The sequence below is a fragment of the Mytilus trossulus genome, chromosome 7 (genome assembly GCF_036588685.1).
Source record: "Mytilus trossulus isolate FHL-02 chromosome 7, PNRI_Mtr1.1.1.hap1, whole genome shotgun sequence".
Lineage (NCBI taxonomy): Eukaryota > Metazoa > Mollusca > Bivalvia > Mytilida > Mytilidae > Mytilus > Mytilus trossulus.
Genome location: NC_086379.1, coordinates 65,282,710 through 65,306,128, shown reverse-complemented (window position 1 = coordinate 65,306,128; position 23,419 = coordinate 65,282,710). Strand labels below are relative to the sequence as shown.

The following is a 23,419-nucleotide window of genomic DNA, read 5'->3' as shown; positions in this document are numbered from 1 at the left end:
TGTATTGGAGTTCATTTGTTTATCAGAGCAATGCTACTTCATTGTCTTTCAATACTTGTGATTTTTTAAAGCATTAACAAAACAAATAAGCTACGACGTGGAACAATGCACACTATATTGAACAAATCAAAGTGTCAATCATTAGTTCGAAAGAAAAATGTATTGTTTAAAAAAAAAAAAAAAATTGTATATCACATTAATTTATTATTAAGACATTTTATACTTACAACAGCGTTTGATATTTATTTTTAAGAGATGTACTTTTTTTTTAATATTTTGATGATTATAAATCTCAAAAATTGCAAATATGCTCAATCACGAATTCTATCTATTTGAGGAATGTACAAAATTAAAGATCACGTGTTCTAATATACTGGTACTATGTATATAAATGTGCACGTAGAAAACTCAATTATTTAACCTCATAATGAAACCGTCAAAGATGTGCTTGTGCTTGTTTCTCGTTTTTTTTTTATATAAATTAGACCGTTGGATTTAACGTTTGAATGGTTTTACACTAGGAATTTTGGGGCCCTTTATACATGTAGCTTGCTCTTCGGTGTGAGCAAAAGCTCCGTGTTGAAGACCGTACTTGGACCTATAATGGTTTACTTCATAAATTGTGGCTTGGATTGGGAGTTGTCTCCTTGGCACTCATACCACATCTTCTTGTATCTTTTGTGTCTGATTGCATTGGTGGTTTCATTTAAAAATATGAAAAAAAAAGTTACTTGTAGTTGCTTTTGTTAACAAGAGATGAAGTATTAAGGTCGTCTAGCTTCTGAAGTATAAAATGTAATACAAATAGTGGACTCGTCGCGAAACGATTAGCATTCCTATTTCGAGAAAGGTACAGACGGATAAATATAGAGCGTAGGTATCAAGCCAGGTGACAGCACTGGCCAGTCTTAGAGAGGTACTATCTAAAGTATCAGGAGACAAACAACTCTCTGTTTATTGTCTTTTCAGATTTAGAGGCATGTATATGCTGTGAATTTATTTCCTTTCCATGACCGGCAATACAATTTGAGAAGGTGGTGAAGCATATGTAAGGAAAAGATTGATTTAGCAGTATCTGCATAGGAAGACGGTATTATTTGGTTCTAATTATGTAGGCGTTAATACAGTGTTTTAATTTTTCTTCAAATTATCTTACTATATTTGTAAACATTATTTCCCGGAATTCCTGTTATCGATATTACAAATCTTTATCGTAATTGATTAAACAGTTTACAAATGGTAATTGTTTTAATTACAACAAAAACAATCTCTATCAAAGAATCTCAAACAGTTTCACAGTAGAGAACAGATATTTCCGTAACTTAGACCATAGAACTATATTCAACAAAATACATAATTATTGTTAATCTTTATTCGTTTTATGCTTTTATCTTGGACAAAGACATTACAGGCCTTTAACTTCATTGACTATACTAAGTTTATCTTTCAAAATTTTTCTAAATGGATGTAGAACATTTTTACGAAAATTTTCATGTTCTGATACCAGCGAACAAACAAAAATGAAGTCATGCAAATAAATTTTCCATATCTATTTTGCCTGAATGGACCGTAAACAGTTTTCAGTCTTTTCGTTATCTTCAGTGACTGATCTCGACTTCGACGATCTCTGAAAGAAAATCTTAACTTCTTTTATAAGCTGAGGAAAGAATCCATTCCAGTTACATATGTTATTTTTAGATTGAAAATGAATCCAGTTATTCGAGCCCAGTTTTCGTGATTTCGTCACTTATTAAAAATTGCTATAGATGCTTATTCGTATCTGGTAATTCAGGCCGATCAATATAATGTTTTCATTTTCGTTTTTTAATATATATTCAGCACCCCCAAAAAATATAATTAATCATACACCAGTAAGATTCTGCAAGTTACATCGACCAGGAAGAAGGGGGTGAAATTGGACTGCAACTGGAAATAAATTATGCTGATAAAGGGCCTAGTAAAAGACAAACGACGCCACACGAACCCTTCGAAAAAACTCGAATAGAGTGTTGCTGAGTTGTGAGCAGTCCATGCTGCTATAGTATTTTAACAGTAATTCATAACAAATATTTATCACAAACTGATTTTAATACTTATTTCTAGCAATTTTTAAAAGTATAGCAACTATGGTCGTTCTTTTGCAGAGAATAAGACCAATGTAACTAGAACGGTCACTAGAAAGCGCTCTCAGTACTAATATATCGACGTAAACTCGTACAAGTTGTTGCCATGTAAAACAAAAACATGGTAATAACCAAATCTCAAATTAAATTCTGAATAAATTTATTCTAAATCTGGAGCTTGCACTAAAACCCTGGAGGTACTACTTGTCAATGGATATATCTTTGGCATATTTATAATGAAAGGATATCGTATTCTTGTTTTATCTGCCACTGATAGCTTAACTGTATTTTGGCCAATTACAATCGAGTGTATTGAACACTATGATTTCCGTAACGATGTAAATAGTCTATAAGTCTTCCAGCTAAAATGCTACTGTGCTAACTTAGAAAAAATCCATATCGTGTAATATTTCATGTACTTGACGACTTTGCATATTTGTGTCATCTGTTTTATGTATTAAACTGTTCTATGTATAAATACCTATCTTGTCATGCGTTTTTTTTATGAAAGGTAAAAAAAATTGTCACAATATTAATATTTCCTATTGCCTGAAGTATAGCCGTATTGTGTGCTGAAACTTGTCATTTGCTTATATTACTATTACTTTATTATTAAAAAAAAATGGTAAGTCGACCCAATTATTAGCGATTTCATTCTGATTGACACATTTCAATTCTTTTAAACATTAACTTGCTATACGGTAAGTCTATGGTGATATCATTATGTTTTATTTTATTGTCAGTCCCGACAGCCTACAAACATTCCCTTCACTGTCCATCCACCATGGGCATTCTACTCCGCACACCTAGTGCTTATAGATGGCGTGTCTCTTAAGGTCCTTCTTCTTGAAAGTCTCTGGAGACAAACAACATTTTGCTTCTCGTTCTTAAATACTAGGGATACTGTTATTAATTCCCTATATTATTTTCATGTTAAACCCCCCTTCCCATTATATGATTATTTTTATGGAAGGCTGGCATCCGTGGGCAAGTAAACTCAACTCAAACCATGCAGATAGCACCTACATAAGTATCTAACTCAAAACAATTGTGTACTGTTCTAATGCATCCAAAACAATATTCGACTTTGGCTCCTCCTTAGTCAGTCAGGACCTCCTATCAAGCTGCAATCCAATGATTTGGCGAATGATTGACCAGACCAGGTACAAACATGTACAGAATGCGGAGGTTTTTTGAATTTTCCTCCAACATTTAGCTAACTGGCTTATTCAATTTCTTGTCTTTATTTTTTTAAATTCACCATTTTTGGAAATCAGCTTGCCAACAATGAAATATTCCTCCCCTGATACAGTGCTAAACGATATAATATGATAAACAGTAAAAGGTTGCAGCAAACTTATCTTTACTCGGTAAGTAACAACATCTATTTTCTTTTCTATTATAAATGGTTCTTTCTATTTTGGTGTTACATTTTGTAGTTTCGATCATATTCCCTTTTTTCTTAATGGGTCATACATCCAAACACCTCCCTTTTTTTTGGCTGCCTTCAAACAATCACCCACCTTGTGACAGTGGTGTTATCTTTATCTGATTGTCAAGTAAGTTAAACATTGAAGTCATTTATAGACATTAGAATCCTTTCCCTTCACATCAATCTGCCATTTGTTTTACACGAAATTTTATAGCTGCCCATTTATACAACTTTTAGTCTGACTCTACATGAAAAAGTTTTGTGCATGGATACATATACGAATGCTTAAATGTTTCCTTTTTACGATCATCATAACATACATGTATTGCAGTTATAGCGAGTGCAGAATCTGGATATCCTTTTGCCATATGGAAAGAAAGGTATTTGGATGAATTGACTTATAATAATCTATGACAAACGTGACTGTTTTGATTTTGAAATTATGTATTTTCAGTGAGTAGCAATATATCAAATTCACCTGCACAAGGGATATATATCTCCCTACTCATTCGGTATTCAAGAGCTTGCTGCTGCTACTCAGACTCTGTAAAAGATCACCAGTGTTTGTTTAGAAAGTTGATGAACCAAGGGTATAATGTCAAAGAACGTATTGTCCTTTTTCTAAAACAGTTCATCGGAAGATACCAATACTTGTTGACACTTCTCAAATAATACACGATAATCTTGACGTATAGATTATAGGTTCTGACGTTGTTTATCATCTTGATAACGTGTTATAGTATTTTTGTATTTCCTCTGAAAATTATAACTGTTTAGTCTATTTTTGGTAATATTTATTTGACTTGGCTCGGTTCGTATACATCCCGTCATTGTATTATTGTGCTACGGTAAATAGTTGTATTCTTGTCTCTTTTTTTTTTTGCTAGTACGCTTTATCTATATGTGTTTTTGTTATTCTTTGTTTTTATTGCGATAAGATTATAACACATAATATTGATTGCTGTATCCCTATTTTGGACATATTAACCTATAATTTTTTGTTTGTTCACACATCGTTGTCAATATAATGGAATCAATTTATGCGACTGTCGTACAAGTGAGATGTTTAGCTACTTCAAAACCAGGTTTAATCCAACATTATGTATAAAATGTTTGTACCAAGTCAGGAATATGACAGTGTCTGTCCATTTGTTTGATGTGTTTGAGCTTTTGATTTTGCCATTATATTAGAGACTTTCCGTTTTGAATTTTCCTCGGAGTTCAGTATTTTTGTAATTTTACTTTGTTGTATTAAATGCAGATTAAGTTCGTTAATACTACTTCTTGATTATAACTCTACATTATACAATTAGTGGTATCATTGACAAAAGTATTGTTGTGTGTTTTGTACTTATGATATAATATATATTTAACTATTTCGTAAAAACTGTCAGGTGTTATGTAAAATATGCAGAAAAGATATAATAAATCTATCAACAATAAAATTGTTTTGTTCCATAACATCTTCATCGGATTACCAACCATCACCCGGTACAAGTAATAAGTGTCAAATACAAAAGGAATTTTCATATTTAAATATTAAATTAAAAGTTTGATATTTCATACGCAATTTGCCGTTTTATTCCAGCATGAAATAAAAAATGACAAAATGCACATTCTTCTTGTGAATTATTTACATGTGCGGGAGATATTAAAGTCTTATACATTCAATTAATAATCCCGCACGAAATATGAATGCTAAATACAAACTAACCATCAAAATCAATTGTGAGGTAGACGTAATGTAGTAAATATTCAAATTCAATTCAGATTGCAATCCACTTAACAATAAGATACTATTATAGAAAGGGTGTATAAAAATAAGAACATGCACGCACTTAATGTACCATTTATGTTTGACATTGGGACGTGATGTATTGGAGGCTGCATATGTATCCTCAAGTTTTGTCTCGATTTAAAATAATACTGGTATTTAACTGCACCAAAACACATATTTGAATATTATTATATACATATCTATATATGATTGTCAAAATTAGTTTTGTCGATCATTGAAATCATTTTTTTTTAAAATAAATCACTTTGCTCTTCATGGACTCTATAATTAATTGGATTAAAAGTATCTAATCTTATCTTATGTGAAGATAAACGAGTTCCTCGAGCACCTGTCCTTAATGATTCGTGCATCTGGATGATTAGTTGGTATACTTCTCCATTTGCATAACTAGGAGGACAGTATATACTTTAGTTGTTTACGAGTGCATATATGTTGTGCAAGTACATTATTATTTTAAAATATTTATTTGGTTAACTAAAACGTCTTGTTCGTTTGACGATGACTTTATACATCATGTTTAGTAAAGCCTATCCGCCGAGACAACGGTACCCCGACATTTGCGTTTATATCGTCACAAACTTGTTTTACCCCGACACATTCTGCATGTGACTGTCCCAAAATAAGGAGACGGTAATTTGTTGCTGTCTGCAATATCTTTTTTTTCGTTTTTTTTCTTTCGGTTTGTCGTAAATCAGGCTGCTAGGTTTTTGTTTGGACTGTCAATTGTGTGACATTTTGTATTGTCGGAGTTTTCGAACTGACTATACGTTATAGGTCTTCCTCGTTGTCGATTGGCGTACGATGACCTCTAAAGTCCTTAATCCACGTCATTTTGACTCTGTTGCATGTGTTTCACTTTATTGTCATCATACTTTTTAAAGGAGAAAGCAACCTCGCTTCATCACGAAACCCTATGTAGTAGCTTACTTTCAGACAGTATAAATAAAAGAACTGAATTTTCCCTGGAATAAATAGTAGTTTCCGCTTCACTTAGAAGACGCAAGCTAGTCGTTTGTAATTGATACCCATTTCAACAAGATCCAAAGGTAAATAGGTCTATACTGAAGTTAGTTTAACCACTTGTGTTGGTCTGAAATCAAGTCGATCACAGTGTATTGAAGATTCAAACACGTCAAACGCGACTCTACCCTTAGAGTTGATGTGCTTGCAGTCACAGGACTTCACAGATATTACAATACTTTATGGGAATTGATTTAAGATACATATACAAGTCAGCTATGAATGCAGTTGTTTTTGATAGATGCTTTTGTGCTTCTTTATTTAAATATTTGTTTGTTTTAAGATTGTGACACAGTGATGACTGCGGTACCCATATTTTGACAATGTTACCTGTCTGTTTTGTTCATACACCGTTGTTCATATAATGGAATTTGATGCGACTGTCGTACAAGTGAGATGTTTAGTGCTATAAAACCAGCTTCAATCCACCATTTTTTACATTTGAAAATGTATTTACCAATTCAGGAATATGACAGTTGTTGTCCATTCGTTTAATGTGTTTCATCATTTGATTATGGACTTTCCGTTTTGAGTTCAGTATTTTTGTGATGAAACTTTTCACTGTTTGTGTAAAATTTTCAGCTAGGGCTTTATAACTGCAACTTAAGCCTTTGCATAACGTAATGATATTTTAAGTCGGCACACATCAAATCATTTCCATGTTAAATACCAATTATATATAGAAAATTAAATATATAATTCAACATGCAAAGAAAAATTATTCAAATTAAATTCCTTGTTTCGCAAAATTCAAATACCGACAATTAAATTATTTAAACCTTCATACCACCAAGCTAATGCTCATAAATACACGTAAATATTTAGTATCAAGTTTTGATAATACTATTAAAAATTAATAGTTTATCACTAGCAGGGCATTATTAATATGATAATTAGTCATTAGTTCGTGAATAATTTCGAATGAAAATTTATTTCAGACTTCAAAGTTATTTTCATGTTACGTAAAGTAGTCAAAATTAATAAGATAATCCAGATCATGTTACGCCATCAAACGAAAGTGACAAACAGCGAAGCACTTTAACAACGGGTGTTAGTTCAAAACGGTGTAGGAAACTGTTTTATGTGTCATTTATTTGGTGAAATGTTGGAGACCTTCCAATAACAAACAGAGTCACGAACAGCCAATAAAAACACAGTTCTTTTGTATTTTGTAATTCATAGCTTTGCAAGACATGGTTGTTTTATTACTTCATTTAACCTTTTTTTCCATTTTTTTCCCTTTAATCTATCAATGGTATGTCAAAGGAATAGTTCGTCCCAAATTTTTAGCTTTTGGTTTGACTTGGCATCTGCCGTTTACCCGTTTGTCACGTTTACCCGTTTGTTTGTTAGGAGGAACACATAAACGTTGACAATATGTCGTTTACTTTTTTTGATTAATCCCGAGCCACTTATACGATCTTCATCTGAATCATCAATGATTATTGGAACTTTTGTTTATAGAATTTTAAGGTTTTAGATGGAAAGTCAAACAAGATATATTAGTTAATGCTTGAGAGGGAAAATAGGTGAGGGGTAACTAATAAATGATGAGATTGTTTAATTGATTTTCAGTAGCTCAACGTCCAGTAGAAAAAAATTCTTGCATGTATTGATAAGAACAAATTGGCAATAAAAACAAATGTAGGTCGGGGAAATTGGGAAAATTAAGGTATATTTGATAGGGACAGAAAGTCAAACTTAGCCTTTCAATATGGCAAATTTGGCCCCTTTAAAGATGGTTGGAAAGTATTTAACAAATAGACTTGAAAATACTGTCAAGCTGTTGTATCCAAGAACGACTATTATGGATATTGCTATAAATAGTTTTAAGTGTAATTTGTGGGACGTATGTGCCACTAAATCGACTACATTGCTGTCAAAATACAGTGTAATAGATGTTTTTATAACTTCATATGTCATTTTGAACATGATACAATTTCCAACATTCTACAGTTACAGTTTTTAAAACTTTTAATGAAACAAAACTATGACTTATGTCCAGTGGAAAATAAAAAAAAAACTGACCCAGGTGTCTTTCCAAACTTTGAGAGCTAAATTGTCCAAGTATAACTAGATAAGTTGTGAATAAATTTAAAAGAGAGTAAAGGAAATTAATGATTAATAACACGTTCCTCATATTGGCGTTGAATTAGCTGTTAGTAACTGTAAGTACTCTCAGATCTGTACTAAGTGTCTTTGTGATGTGGAAATGTATAAGTACCCTACCACGTCCACTCTGTATGTTTGTTACATGTGTTCTTTGGATTGATCTGATGATTTAAGTGCTTTTCAACTGACTTAATGAGTTGTTCTTATGTTCTACTGTTACACAACTAAGTTGCAGTAGGGTTGACGCGCCTTCAATTAGTTTAATCCCGCAACAGTTACATTCTGTATGTGTCTGTCCGGCACCAGTGTTTCAGTTGATGTCGTGTGATGCTATATATATATATTTGATCTGTTTTTGTACATACACCAGGTCATTAGTTTTCTCGTTTTTAGTTTGTTATTTAGGGGCCTTTTATATTTGTTATTTAGGGGCCTTTTATATTTGTTATTTAGGGGCCTTTTATATTTGTCATTTAGGGGTCTTTTATATTTGTCGTTTAGGGGCTTTCTATAGCTCGATGTGTCCTATTTTTACTCATTGTTTTAAGCAGTACGGTGGCCTATTATTTGAGCTGTATTTGGCAAAACTTTTAGCAATTTTGGTCCTCAATGCTCTTCAATTTCGTACTTTATTTGGCCTTTTTAACTTTTATGGATTCGAGCGTCACTGATGGTTTTTTTGTAGACGAAACGCGCGCCTGGCGTATATACTTAATTTAGTCCTAATTTAGTCCTGGTATCTATGATGAGTTTATCTATATAGTTTGTAATTTCTGTCTCATTTGGTCAGATAATGCTAACCATCATTTCAATTTACGTCTGGCTGATCGCTGTTTCATATGCAATCATTCCACCTCTCCTTATTTTCGTATTGTATTGAAATCGATGAGACGCAAGGATTTCTGTAAGTTATTTGCAGACGAGTATAATCAAATTAGATTAAATTATTCTTTATGCTTTAACAAAATCACATTTTATTGCTTTTTCAATTGAAATAAATGACAAAATGAGCGATGAATAATTGATTAGGCTATTAAAGGATACAAGTTATGATATAACTGCAGAGCTCTGATATAACAGTTTGACGATGACTTTGCATAAAACTAGTTTATAATGAAAAAATGTAAAATTAAATCTTTCTTTAGTTAGCCACTTTCGTTGGGTTTTTTTTACTTTTGAAAGGGAATATAACTTTAAATGATTTTATGATCACCAAGTGCTGACATAAAATCTCCAGTAACACTGATATTGATATAAATATGTAACTTGAAAACAAATTAAAATGAATGATATCGGACTTCTAGAGCTTTCGGCATATTGTACTCATTCTGTTTATATGAGACAATATCTAAAAAAAACTCTAATTTTTGGCAACAAGAAAAAAACAACAAAAATGTCTTTAGACCCGGTATTTCAATAGCACAAATCAAAGAACACACATTGAGGATATTGGAACTGTTGTCTGTAATTAAAACAATTCTTAAATGTGGTAACAATAGCAATTTTAGTAATGGTACAAAAAATATCCAGTTCTTTCCTGTTACCAAAGTGTATCAATTTAAAAAAAGTTTCTAATGGGAATAAAGAATAAGTTTAAGACACTATTTGTGGTTTACTAGTATATCCTGCAATAGTTTATCAAATGCGAATTATTGATTTTAGCATTTGTAATACAAAAGGTTTAGAAATAAACTAAAATATAGTCAGATATGTTGGTAACATGAAATAATCTTGAGTAACAGGACAACGGTAACAGGACAGAGTTGGTAACAGAAAGGATTCTTTTCTCTCAAACAATGCTTTATTTTATAGATTAAGAAAAATACATCATTTGAGATTGGTCACAATTGGAAGATAACAGCAAGCAATGTCATTTAGTTTAAACATATTTTGTTTTGAACAATAAAATATGTTTAAACTAATGTCATTTATCCTTTGAAACTGTATTTGCTAGATGAAAAATCTGCCTAGGTAATGAAATAAATTCCTTTCTGTTACTATCTACTTTACAAGAATTGCACAATGCTCTCTGCTATTATTAAAAGCAATAAACCTTAATTTTAGTTTAATATACTGTATATTATTTTGAAATTTATTTAATATGGTGATGATAACTTATATTAAATGAAATAGTTGGCATATAATAGATTAACTTTTTGATTCATTAGTGAAACTGTCTTGAACATCCTTCCTGTTACTGATTATGGTTATGCTGTTACTTTTTTAAATCAGTACAACATGACAGAACGTAACAAAAAGGAATTACGCTGTGCGTTTGGTTCATTAACTCGAATTGTGTGGAAGTTGACTTTCATCTACATATCAATTTGATACGATACAACAAAAACACGTGTACTGTTATAGTGCTGACAATGAAATATTCTCAGGAGGTACACAGAAAGGCTGTAACAGGAGAGAACAACAAAATTTTTTTTTTCTTCAAATTTTGATCTTTGGGGAGTTAAAATTTTTCAAACTGGCTGATATTCACCTAAACATATGGATTCATACAACCAGGAAATGATGAACTATCTAGTAGTTGTTTGACATGTAGAAATGCCTGTTGTTTTTAAAATTGTTCGATTGTTAGCCAAGCGTTGTGTTGCGGTAGGCTTATCAATTTTGCTATAGACAAAGCTGCAAAAGTGAATAAAATACGCTTTTTTTCAACGTTTCAATTGCATATACTCTTTTATCTGTAGAACTTCTGTATTTATCTTTATTTTTACAAAACATCAATTTTGATCTCTGTTTGTTTAACTTCGGTGCTAACATGCTTTTCACACCCTTTGCGTCTCTCACATCTAAGGGTGCATACCTTCACAGTAGTTGATAATTATAAAATAAAAGTAAAAACAAAGTTTATATTTTTGGTTTAGTAATCAGTTGCAAGCTGATGAATAGACGAAAACATCATGAACGTCAATAAACGAAACATAAATGCCTTTCTAAATTCATCTACATGTAATCCAAAACATGCAGAAAGACATTCCTCTCCATCGTGCCATTTCTAAATGTATGCATGTCGTTTGTAATGATTTTAGGTACATAATAAATTATATATTTTTGGTATTTGACGCCCACGAATATGCCATACCTTTTTGAACTTCAAGTAAAATGACAAAATTGTCTTGATGGTATTAGAAGAGAATGATATGAATGTACTTTGATTTGAAAGTGTGTACGTACTAAAACCTGTTGTGTTCTGGCTTCATATCACTACAACCGATGTGGTTAAGGAATTTTATGTTTACTTAATCACCGAGGTATTTTCAAATGTTATTTGAACTATTAAGAATATATCTGTACATTAAAGGAACATATGAATAATATAGAAACAAGATTAAAAGCGAATCTTCATGAAAGTACAAATTAATTATATGTTTTCCAACAACTTTTATAATTATTATTTTGTTTTTATTCTGCAATTTAACCAAAATGAACTATAGCGTAAATATATTTATTTCCATATTACTATTCGCTCAAGATAGAATACGGAAATCATGTATCTTTATTTATATATAAGATGTGGTCTGATTGCCAAAAAGACAACAAGACCACATTCCACTAGACACAAAATGACGTATAAGTTAGCAACTAAAGGTCATCATATGGAATTTAGCAATGAGCAAAACTCATATCGCATAGTCAGCTATATAAGGGACCGACATGACAAATGTAAAACAATTCCATCTAGAAACCGAAAAGCCAGATTTATGCCAAAATAAAACCACCAAATACAATATACACCAAATCAGGGGCTCTTGACTTCGAACAGACACATGTGAAATGTGCCGGGGTTAAACATGTATGCAGGCACACATCGCTCACCTGACCAAGAATAGTGACGTAGCAGCACAATATAAAAACAAACTTAACACAAAAAAAAATAAATATAGAAATCAGTTGAAAAGGGCTGGACTCATCAGATTGACAAAAAACATCAATTTATAAAAGACATTCAGTACAGATCTGAGAGTACTTGCAGTAATTTCCATTTAGTTTGGTTATTTTAAATAAAGGTTATTATAGGCTGGTGCTGGATTGAATATGTATTAGTGAGCGGTTGGATTAATTTAGTTTAATCTAGTAGAAGATCCTTTTGCAGTCATTTTTAGATTTAAAAACCAAATATGCATTTGTCTCGTATGCAAGAAGACGTATGGTGGAATTTAAGACAACTAGTATATCATTTATGTAAAATAAATACGGATTTGGCTCAAGAACAGAACACTGGGGCACTTCAGTGATCTCATTGAAATTGACTATTGGAATCATTTGATTTCTTTGCTTCGTGTCTTTTTAAAAGCTCACCATTCTGTTTAAGTTATGTAATTCCACAATAACAGCCAGTTATTACATTCATGTGAAAATGTTAGGTAATTACATGCTTAGAACTCTTACGTAAGTTTGCTTACACATTGATTCAAGTCTTTCTTTTGCTATACCGTAATGTAAGGTCTCAATCGAGAATACACGCATACTTATGAATTTCTCGTAAATTGAAGACCTGTTGGTGACCTTCTGCTGTTGATTTTTCTATTGTCGGGTTGTTGTCTCATTGACACATTCCCCATTTCCATTCTCAATTTTAGTATTATGTAATCTTTTTAAGAGATGGATGTATCATGGTGTTGTAGAATCATTGATAAAAGTCGTGTTTCTTTTGGTAGGGTCCATATATAAAAGACTTTCTCACAAGGAAGTTTTATTTCATTTTCAGAGGTAAAGATGTAACAATAATTTGGGTTTGTTTGGAAATCTGAATGCCTCTATTGATGGCTCGAAGTTAAATTCTAATTTCTGTTACAAAACTTACTGAAAATTTTTGCAAACTACACACATTATTATTCCCCTGAAAATAACGAACTACAGTTCAACTATTTCACTTTGTAATAGTTAAAATCCTGAATTAATATAAATTAATGTTGTGTAAAAGATATAATATGTATCTTAACTTTGTCTAAATTATACATAGGACATATGATCAGATGGTGGCCTTTTAAACTATATTTTAAGATGCCACTGGCATTAAAACACCAATCATAAGTGCCAGGAAGCGTGTGCTATCTGGCCAACTGATTTGAGCCTATAGTATACCAAGAAAACTAAACGGAAATTATCAGAACTTACTGTGGGGGATACTGTGATGATTGTCATTAAACCTGTTGTGTCCCAACCGATTCTCGAAATATCTTATCCAATTATGCATAATCTGAAGATTTTTGTTATCGCATTTGAAAAGCTGTATCAATTTTAACAGGTCATGAAATCAAATTGAAGCTATTAAACAAATGTTTATATTGAGTGTGGTGATTGAGTACTGGAGGGGGGAAAATAACGTACATTCATTTCTCACACTATTTGGCGTATTAATGACATTAATATTTGCACACGCCTAGACTTGGTAAGTCGGTTTTCAATCACATATATATCTTTCGATTTCGCGCCTTTTGTCTTGTCGAGAAAAGTTCACTGATCGAACAGATTGATCAGATGTATATTTTGCATTGATGATATGTTATTAAATAGAGTTATCTCTTTGGCTCTTTTCTGATTAAACATTTTTGTATTTGTATATTTCCTACCATTTTTTCAGAGCTTTGGAGATCATGCTGTACAAAATTGTCACAATTTATTATTAAACTGCATGATTAGTGCAATTTCTCATTCCACATTGCTTTTTGCAGTTTATTTACGCATTATTAAGAGAATCTTTATATTCGTATGGGCATAGCGAAGGAGAACATATAATGTGATACTGACCAAATACCTACAAAATTTTGCAAAAGATTGAAAAATTGTGGAAGACTTTTTTTCAAATCCTTTATTCGTATTGACTACTGTGTGCCGCACACTATCGGTTTGTTTATGAGTGATGACCCGTCAATGAATACTTACTATAATATCATAATTAACATATTTAATATTCAATGTTCAGAAAACGAAGATTAACAAAATACGAACTTATTTTCCCCGCCCGACATTTAAAATACAATTTGCGTATCTCACACAACCCTGCAAAATAAGGCTTTAAAGAAGAAACAGTATACTTCAAGACAATTTTTATCATATAGAAATAAAATATACATGTAAGTTTAAATGAAATATTGCATACATTCATAAGGTTATATTTTAATCAAAAGCAAAGTAAACAAATAAATTAGAAAAAAGCATGTTTACACAAATTACAGTTTAGTTTATTATTATTATTTTTTTTAGTAAAAGAATGCTTGATATATATATACGTTTACACATACAAATTTGAAAAGGGGCAACGAGGGTAATGTTCTGACGTTTTATGAGTAGAAACATAAAACGGATAAAATATATATTTACATATTTTCTCCGCCCGCCATTCATTAGAAAAGTGAGTAATTCGTGGAATTCTTCAAGTAAGGATGCGAATAAAAAAGAAATATTAAACTTCACGCACGTGTTTCATATGGAAATAAAATTTTATGTAAATTTAGATGTAAAAATGCATAAATTCAAAGTTTGTTTAAACATATAAGTCTGGTTAATATGGAAGATAACATTTTAATTGAAAAAAACAAACGTAAGAGATTTTACACCAAGTTCATATTTCTTTAAAAAAAGAAAAGACGAAAGCTCGATTTTAATTCGTGTATACATAGTACTCTCAGCTGTAACGAACACATGAGGTATTAATATAAGATATTTACGTTTTGTTCATATAATGGATAAGCCATAATATGCATGAAATGCTTGTCATAGTACGAGAAGCAAGCAGCAACTACCCCTACTGTCTTTTAGACCTTTATAAGATACACGAAGATAAAAAGTCTTTGTAATAATATGGTCACATCAACTCGTCCATACCTTAACGAACTTCAATTAACCCAATTCTATTCTTTTGTTTTATAAAATTTACAAAGTCTGCCATAAGTAGAAGAACAGAAGGAGGTTTATCCTTATTTATACCGAGTGCAGTTAGTCAGGAAATGGTATACGGACGAGATAAACAAAACACAAGTGGATTAAATGCACAAACAAAAACACAAGTGGATTACATAGATGCACAAACAAATCACACTGAATGTTGGTTATATCCATACGCAACTGAAGGCTGCTGAAAACTAGTATTCGAAGTGACACGAAAGCGGAACAAAAATATCAGGTATGAAATATATTTAAAATTTGACATTGAAAGTGCATTGTTTTATATACAACTAACATATTATAATAAAAAAATATAAAATACAGGTTGAAAAAAGTATATACCTTTACAGCTTGTTGTTAGGTGTGAGCCAATGCTCCGTGTTGAAGGCTGTACATTGACCTATAATCGTTTACTTTTATATATTTGGATGGAGAGTTGTCTCATTGGCACTCACACCACATCTTCCTATAGAATCATATTCAAAACAGTGTGGTCCTGGCCTTTGATTGAAGACCTAAATTATCCCATTGACTGGGACAGATAAGGTGAACGTTTGTCTGTAACGACCATTGCTCACTTCTTACTTATTATAGAATTTAAACTGTGGGGTCACCAAAGGTTCTTAACGCCTTTAATAATAAAATAATTCGAATTTTTTTTCAGGAATAACCTTTATGTTTTGATTGATATTATTACTATAAATCAACACATCGTATTATTCCGGATTCGTTTTTCGAATTGCTTTTTTTAGGTGTTGAGAACCTTTGGTGACCCCACATATTCAGTGTCTTTAACAAGTACATAGTGAGCAGTGATTGTTACCGACAAACGTTCATCTAATCTGTCCCAGTCAATGGGATAATTTAGGTCGTCAATCAATGGCCAGGACCACACTGTTTTGAATATGATTCTATCTATACGTGAAGCTTCTTCTCTAACATTATTTTCTTCTTCTCTCTTCAATTTAATAATGAATAAAGACACTCGCATAAACGAACAGCAATATATTATAATCGACACAGAAAAAGGCTTAAAAAAGGGTTTTATCTAATGCTTAGATATAGGAAGATGTGGTGTGAGTGCCAATGAGACAACTCTCCATTAGTCCGTTTCTGTGTGTGTTACATTTTAATGTTGTGTCGTCGTTCTCCTCTCATATTCAATGCGTTTCCCTCAGTTTTAGTTTGTTATCCCATTTTTTTTGTCCATAGATTTACGAGTTTTGAACAGCGGTATGCTACTGTTGCCTTTATTTGTTCAAATTTAGTATTGTTAACGGTAACGGTACTAATTTTACTGCACCATTGGTCTTCTGGTAGCTAAAGTCTTTTACTTTGTATTGTCGTGATTTTGAGGACGATATTATCTTGCTGCATACTGGATATTTGTACATACTGTTACTGATTAGTTCTTATTTAAAAGGAGTTTAATGATCTCGTAAATGTTTAGGTGGACAATAGTAATCTTGTTGTATCGGTCTACAATGTGGTTGGTGTTGCGTGGTAATTCGGTCGAGTAGTAATTACATTAAAAGTGCTATCCCCTAACCAAAAACTCTAACACATAGTCAGAAACAGTTGTATAAGACACATTCTCAGTTTAGGTACCATGTCTTAAGATTGAAGCAATAAAGTTGGCAGCAGAATACTGTTGTCATTGTGTCAATTAGAAAGTTTGCTATAATACTTAATAGTTGCAGTTATGTGTTATAATTCATTGTATTTAATTTTAAGGTTACTTATTTTATTTTTAATTTCATTTTTTTTGCTTTTCATATTTTTTTTCAAAGTTTTTAAAAACTACATGGTAAATTTTGTGTATACTTTGTTAAAATATTGAAGATTTCTATATATTTTGTTTAACATATTTTTGTCAAGTTCAATGCATTTTCCTGGTAAATACTTAAGATATTTTCTTAAACTACCACATGATTTGTTTTACATATTTCCTTTAATTTAATAGTAGATTTAGTATGTTGTCTGTCTAGCAAGTCAATAAATATATATGTAATTGTTTAAAATAACAACAAAGCAGCATATGTTTTTGTAAACCTGCAAACAAAAGTTGGCAAATTAGAAGGATACGTTGTCCGGTGTCTTCCTGGAATCCTACATTTAATAGGATATAAATTACTCAATTGCCAACAAAATAAATAAATTTATGTCGTGTTGGGTGTTCAGAAAATATGTTAATTATTAGAGAAAAGATCGTATAGTGGAAAATATGTATTGCACTTGAATTTTTTCCCCCTTTTTCTATCAATAAATAAAATAATTTACATTTATAGATGTCTTTTTAAATACCTATATGAACTATTAAAAAAAGAGAGTAAATGTGCTAATTAACATGATTCTAGGAGAAATCTTTTAGCGCGAAAATGCGACTTTCGTTCTACAACCCATATGCGCCGATAGATTTCATAGTACTAAGTTTCAAAGAATAAGCGCATAAAATTAAGTATACGATGATAATAATTTGTAGATAACATTTCATTTCAAATTTACAAGATACAGTTAAAAGCTGATTTGAATAAAAATATAAAAAAATTATAAAAAGCAAGTGACGACACAACTTAAATTTATTTCATAAAGTATTGTACTTGGAACTATAATTTATTCAAGACTAAACTATCTATCAGCTAGGATAATGATTGATTACTGGTTCCTTAATGTCCAGTGGCAAATATTAATGCATGTTCAGGACGAGAACAAACTAAAATACATACAATAGGTATAGGTCATGTATAATTGAGGTTGACCGAGATGAAGTGTGAGGCATTTGTAATGCCAATGAGAAATAAACGTTAATTGGATAGGTACTGTAGGTTTGACTTGCATAAGGTGTTATTGTAAGGGTTGAACGTGCAGGGAGTGTTGTTTTACTGCGGAAGAGGATCAAAACGTGACACTATTTCTATTATATATATGGTCTTACATAATATATTGGTCTTGTTAAAGAGGCCATCCGGAATGATAGTAGGGGGAATTTGGACTACCACTGGAAAATGAGGGTATACTGGATAGGGTATTAATTTTACTTTGCATCGTGCCACCTACGAACCCTCAAAGAGTTGTTGCAAGGGTTCCTAACTTGCAAAGAGCGTAGCACTCTCTTTACACGAGGTATTTGCTATAACGTCAGGTTTTTAACGTCCCCATTCTGACCGGTACGTGGCTGCAAACTTGTACATCCCACACAACTAAACGGACGTCCCACTTTGGCAAGTGTTTTTCTGCCGGTCGGAAGAAGACCAAGGGACCATATTTCTATTCCCCATCGATCCTTAGGGGAAAAACGATAAAATAATCGCATATATTAAAAAAATTGAAAATAGGAATTACTCAATTTTATATTTGCCTTCTTTTGCTAAGTTTTGGTCTACTTCTCGATCTGTTATTCAGGAAAGTCAGATTTTGTTGCACTGACGATCGTTGTAAATTTGGCTTCACTGCTTGATTCAATATATGCTCTTTTTGCTTTCTTGTATGTTGTATATTGCACGTTTCTTCTTTGAGTGTTAATTAAAGTACAATCTTTTCGTGCGAAGAGTTCGTAATATCAATCAATAACAAGGATATACCTTTTAAGACGAAAGTATTTGACCAAGAAAAATAAAAATTTAAACCATATCAAGTTTGCGCACATTCCATTCTTTTCAATAACGATCAATCTACAATTAAGTAGTTAGAAAATTGATTATTTTATACTAAGGTGACTTATGTTGCTGTCTTCAATTGCTCAGAAGAACAGATCAACAGATAAGATACGGCTAATCAATAGAACAAAAGCGCGTGATAATCAGTTACGCTATGAAGTAGTACTTGGCAGTGATATATCAACAACCAGACGCAAACCCTTCACAGTTCGACGCAAGCCAGTGTTAAATAGCTGGTAAATTAAAGGTACAATATTTCTAAAATTATGTAATTGTTTCGGAACATCTTAAACTGAACAGGTAAGGATAAATTGCTTATTTCGAAATTAAAATACATGGAAATTATTTCAAATTTTAAAATACAAGGACAATTTATGTTGACGCTAAGTACAGGATGATTTGCTTCGTACTTTTCTCTTAAACATAATTTCATAGCAATTTTTTTCCCCTCTCTTTTATGTTTTTAATGTATATTTATGTCTGACTTACTTACATTTTGCTGATTGTTTTCAGAAAATAGTTGACAATTAATATTTGAAATTTTTGCAGAAAGGACTCAATGTTTAAAGTTATAGTGCATATAACCATTGCTTTTTTTTTTGTATAACTGTATATGTATTAGATCGGTGAAGTCAAGGTAGTCATAATAACGTAGCATACCATTTGGACACTAATGAATGCATAATATCCAAAGAAGAAAAAAAACCACACGTTTACTGTCACAATAACGTAAATATAAAATAAGCTACATTACTTGACACTAAAAATAGAAAGGCAACTTGTATATTTCTGAAGAAATAATAAACAAAATTAATGTAAAAATTGATACGGTTGGTTAACACTGGCACCAAATTAAAAAAAAAAGAACATGGCCATGACAAACATTCACAGCGGATGTATTCGTTTTCATGGTTTCGATCATCCAGCAATGCCAACACAATTGTTTTCCTAATAAAGCTATGCACCATGAACTTATTAATCATTCCTTTGTGAAATGTGAATCACTGTATTTTCAAATCTCAATAATGAGCATACAGGACCATCTTCTTTTCATGTAGTTTCTAAACTACCTTGCAGAAATGTAAGGTTTTTTTTCAAAATTCTTTTTTTAATATTTGGAAAGGTACCGCCACTTTAAAAGATAAAACAACAAATCATATCCCCTAATATTAAATCACTCAGACAATGGCGACCATTAAGGTACTTTTCAAGGGTGGTTGTAAACAAGAATTGAAACGTTCAGATCACATATTTCAAAAGAAACAAGTAGCTATTTTTTTTTTATATTTTATCAGAAAAATTTATAAATAATAATCAGTTTTAATTTGAAAATAATAAAAATGTCGTGATTGCGAACGAAATAATAATACAGAGAAAGGATATTTTAAAGATTATAAGTAAGAAAAAGCATGAAAGCACTTGTACCTTCGACCTCTTATTTATCTGAAGAGCATTTTATTTATCTGATGTAGAAAAATTATCTTCATTATGTAACATTGCACACTAAATCAACTTGACTTGTTATATTCTATTATAGCTAGAGTGATAAATGTCTGATATTAAGTACATTAATCTATGGTTAAAGCTTTGTTATTTCTATTTCATTATCAAGTCGTGTATCCCTAATCTTTTAGTTTTTGTATCTAGGTATTTTATATATCCGTTGCATTCTACTATCATTTTCACAATTTGAAATATTATTTCTTGATATTTTCGCGTAGAACTATGATCGCTGTTAAGTAACATTAATTCGCACTCTTGTCAAAATTAAACAGGAATAGGGAATCACTTTTCCATGCACTTCATAAGGATGTCGTTATAGACTGGTTGACCAGCACTTTTCTATTTGGCTTTAAGATTAAATATTTATAAGTCGTTTTCTTAACGTGTGGACGAATCTATTTACTATAATTTTAATTCGAAAACAAATCAAACTGTATTCAATACACCAGTTCTTTGAAGTTTACCGACTAGAGTTTTTGGTTTGAAATTACCCTGCGAGAGAGATTATAGGGTTTGGGGAAACCTTAAGAAAACCAGCCACGCTTTTGTGGATAGTTGTCTCATTTGCAATCATACCACATCTTCTTTTTTATACTTACAAAGATAGGGTTGTTGTATCTGCCGAGAAACTCTCCATTAAAGAGGCATTATAAATAAATGCAGTACTGTAAACGGGCATGTCTGCGTATAAATATACATCCCGTTACAGCAAAACTTGCGCTCTATTTTGTATCATGGGTTTTGCAACTAGACTAAGTAGAACAATTTCAAGTGATCATATATTTCTAAATCATCTTTAAACTTTGGGATTCAGACTTGCCGCTTTGTATGCTTCTTTCTTTTCCTTAATTCCGAATTTAAGATTTTTGTGCTCAATTTTTAGCAATACGTTTAAGAATTTCGACAATACTTTACATAATGACCATTATGCTTTCCGTCAACGAACCCTTGGAATGTTTATTGCATATATTCTTTTACATACATTTTTTACACGTGGCTTCGAATTTAACATGGTTCAAATTTCGAGAAGACGGGGTATTTATACACCCAACACACCTAGACATAAGATCCATTCTACCATGAATTTTAAGGTGACAATGGTTATATGTACTCCGGTTAAAATTTAATAGTAGGAAACCAATATAATTTTGGAAACCGACTTAACTTGTCAAACCTTATATGTTCGGTGGACACGAAACATGCTTGACGAGCATACACACACAAGAGTAACAAACATAATAATATATAAATCTGTTAAAAAAATCCACTGAACTTATGATAGAGTAGCTATATTTTCTTAATATTCTTATTTTATTTTCAGTTAACAAAATATGTAATGATGAAGACTATGTTGGACCTAAAAGTTATAATTTCTTTACTAATGTTGTCGGACATTGTTTTGTCATTTCAAACATTCAAATATGGAGACCTTCTTGGTACGAATTTCTTTTCAAATAAAATTCCCCGAGAGGATCGAAGAAATCGACGTAAGAATAAACTGAACAATGCGATAAATGAAGAGATTCCCGGGTTTATGAGGTATGCTCCAAAACAGCAAGATTTGAAATTAAAGCGTTTAATAAAGAAACTTGGTGATGATTTCAATGATAAATGGATGTCGATTGAACGTCCAATCGATGCTGATCAAAGTGAAGTTTTTATTTCAGATTCAGAAATTATTGATGAAAAACTAATGAAAGACGTTGAAACACTCAATATGACTTTAACGGACAGTGACAATGCTGTTGCCAATATTTCTGATCACACATTAGATTTATTTAAACGATGGCTTCTACTTCACGGAACGTGCAATATTCATTTTGTATATACCGACATTGGAAGCATGTTTTGGCCTCGTTGGATACGTAAAGGCATCTGTACAACAGAAGTGTCATGCTCTTGGCCACCTGGTATGTCTTGCCTTCCTACAGAGGGCGAGGTCATACGCATTCTCCGTTGGAATTGTCGGAGGGCAAAGAGAAAAAACAGAAAGGGACGACGAAACAAACAAAAATACAGTAACGCTGTGAAAGATTTAAGAAAAAGAAGGCGTGACCGATATGGTGGAATGAGATGTAAATGGCTTAAAATTCCATATGCTGTCAACAGTAAATGTTTCTGTTCTTGTTGAAAGGCACCACAATTTATCATCTACCAATTAAATGTTCCTAATGTCTTCTTATACTCAACAAACTAGTATACAATTAACCATTTCATCAAAGAACTATGTGTACATTTTTCCATTTCAAATGTATATTACATTTGAATACATTGTTCCCTTTATGTAAATTAAAAAAAAACCTCAAGATAAATCACTTAAGAAAACTTTTGTTAAAATTAAATGTATGTGCTTGTTATTCTTTATATACAACTAATTCAGTAATTTATAGGATAGAACTTGAAACAACCAAAGGGAGGTAAATACTGATAAAAACAACTTTTCGTTTGTGTTTAGAAGTTGTGTGCAGAATTTAAAAAATAAATCACTCACGGTTTGTCGGTGCATGGAACTGCACAAAAGAGTGCACCAACCTCATTCACGGTACCGGTGTCTATCCATTCAAGGTATTATAAGAAAGGCAACAGTATTATACCGCTGTTCAAATTCGAGTGAAAGAAAACAAATCCGGATTACATACTAAAACCGAGGGAAACACATCAACTGTAAGAGGAAAACAACGAAATAACAGAACACAGAAGTGTAGCAATAAACAAACAACATAAATAAAAACGAACTATTAATATAACAACAACCATATTCCTGTACCAAGCCAGGAATATAGCAGTTGTTGTTTATTCGTTCAAGCTTTTGATTTTGCCATTTGATTAGGGACTTACTTTTTTGAATATCATCGGAGTTCAGTATTCTTGT

At 31.8% G+C, this 23,419-nt stretch overlaps 1 protein-coding gene across 3 annotated transcripts; it reads left to right on the top strand.

Annotated features, from left to right (window-relative positions):
* Positions 1–15,473: 15,473 nt before the first annotated feature.
* On the top strand, positions 15,474–22,782 carry LOC134725583 (noggin-2-like). Of its 3 annotated transcripts, none has more exons than XM_063589523.1 (3): positions 15,482–15,626; positions 19,101–19,291; positions 21,869–22,782. In XM_063589523.1, the coding sequence occupies exon 3, from the start codon at positions 21,884–21,886 to the stop codon at positions 22,676–22,678; it is 795 nt and encodes a 264-aa protein (XP_063445593.1). In that variant the 5' UTR covers positions 15,482–15,626; positions 19,101–19,291; positions 21,869–21,883; the 3' UTR covers positions 22,679–22,782. The 3 variants fall into 3 exon arrangements, with proteins under 3 accessions (XP_063445596.1, XP_063445593.1, XP_063445594.1); XM_063589524.1 differs by having other exon boundaries at positions 19,101–19,344; XM_063589526.1 differs by lacking the exon at positions 19,101–19,291 and having other exon boundaries at positions 15,474–15,626.
* Positions 22,783–23,419: the final 637 nt, after the last annotated feature.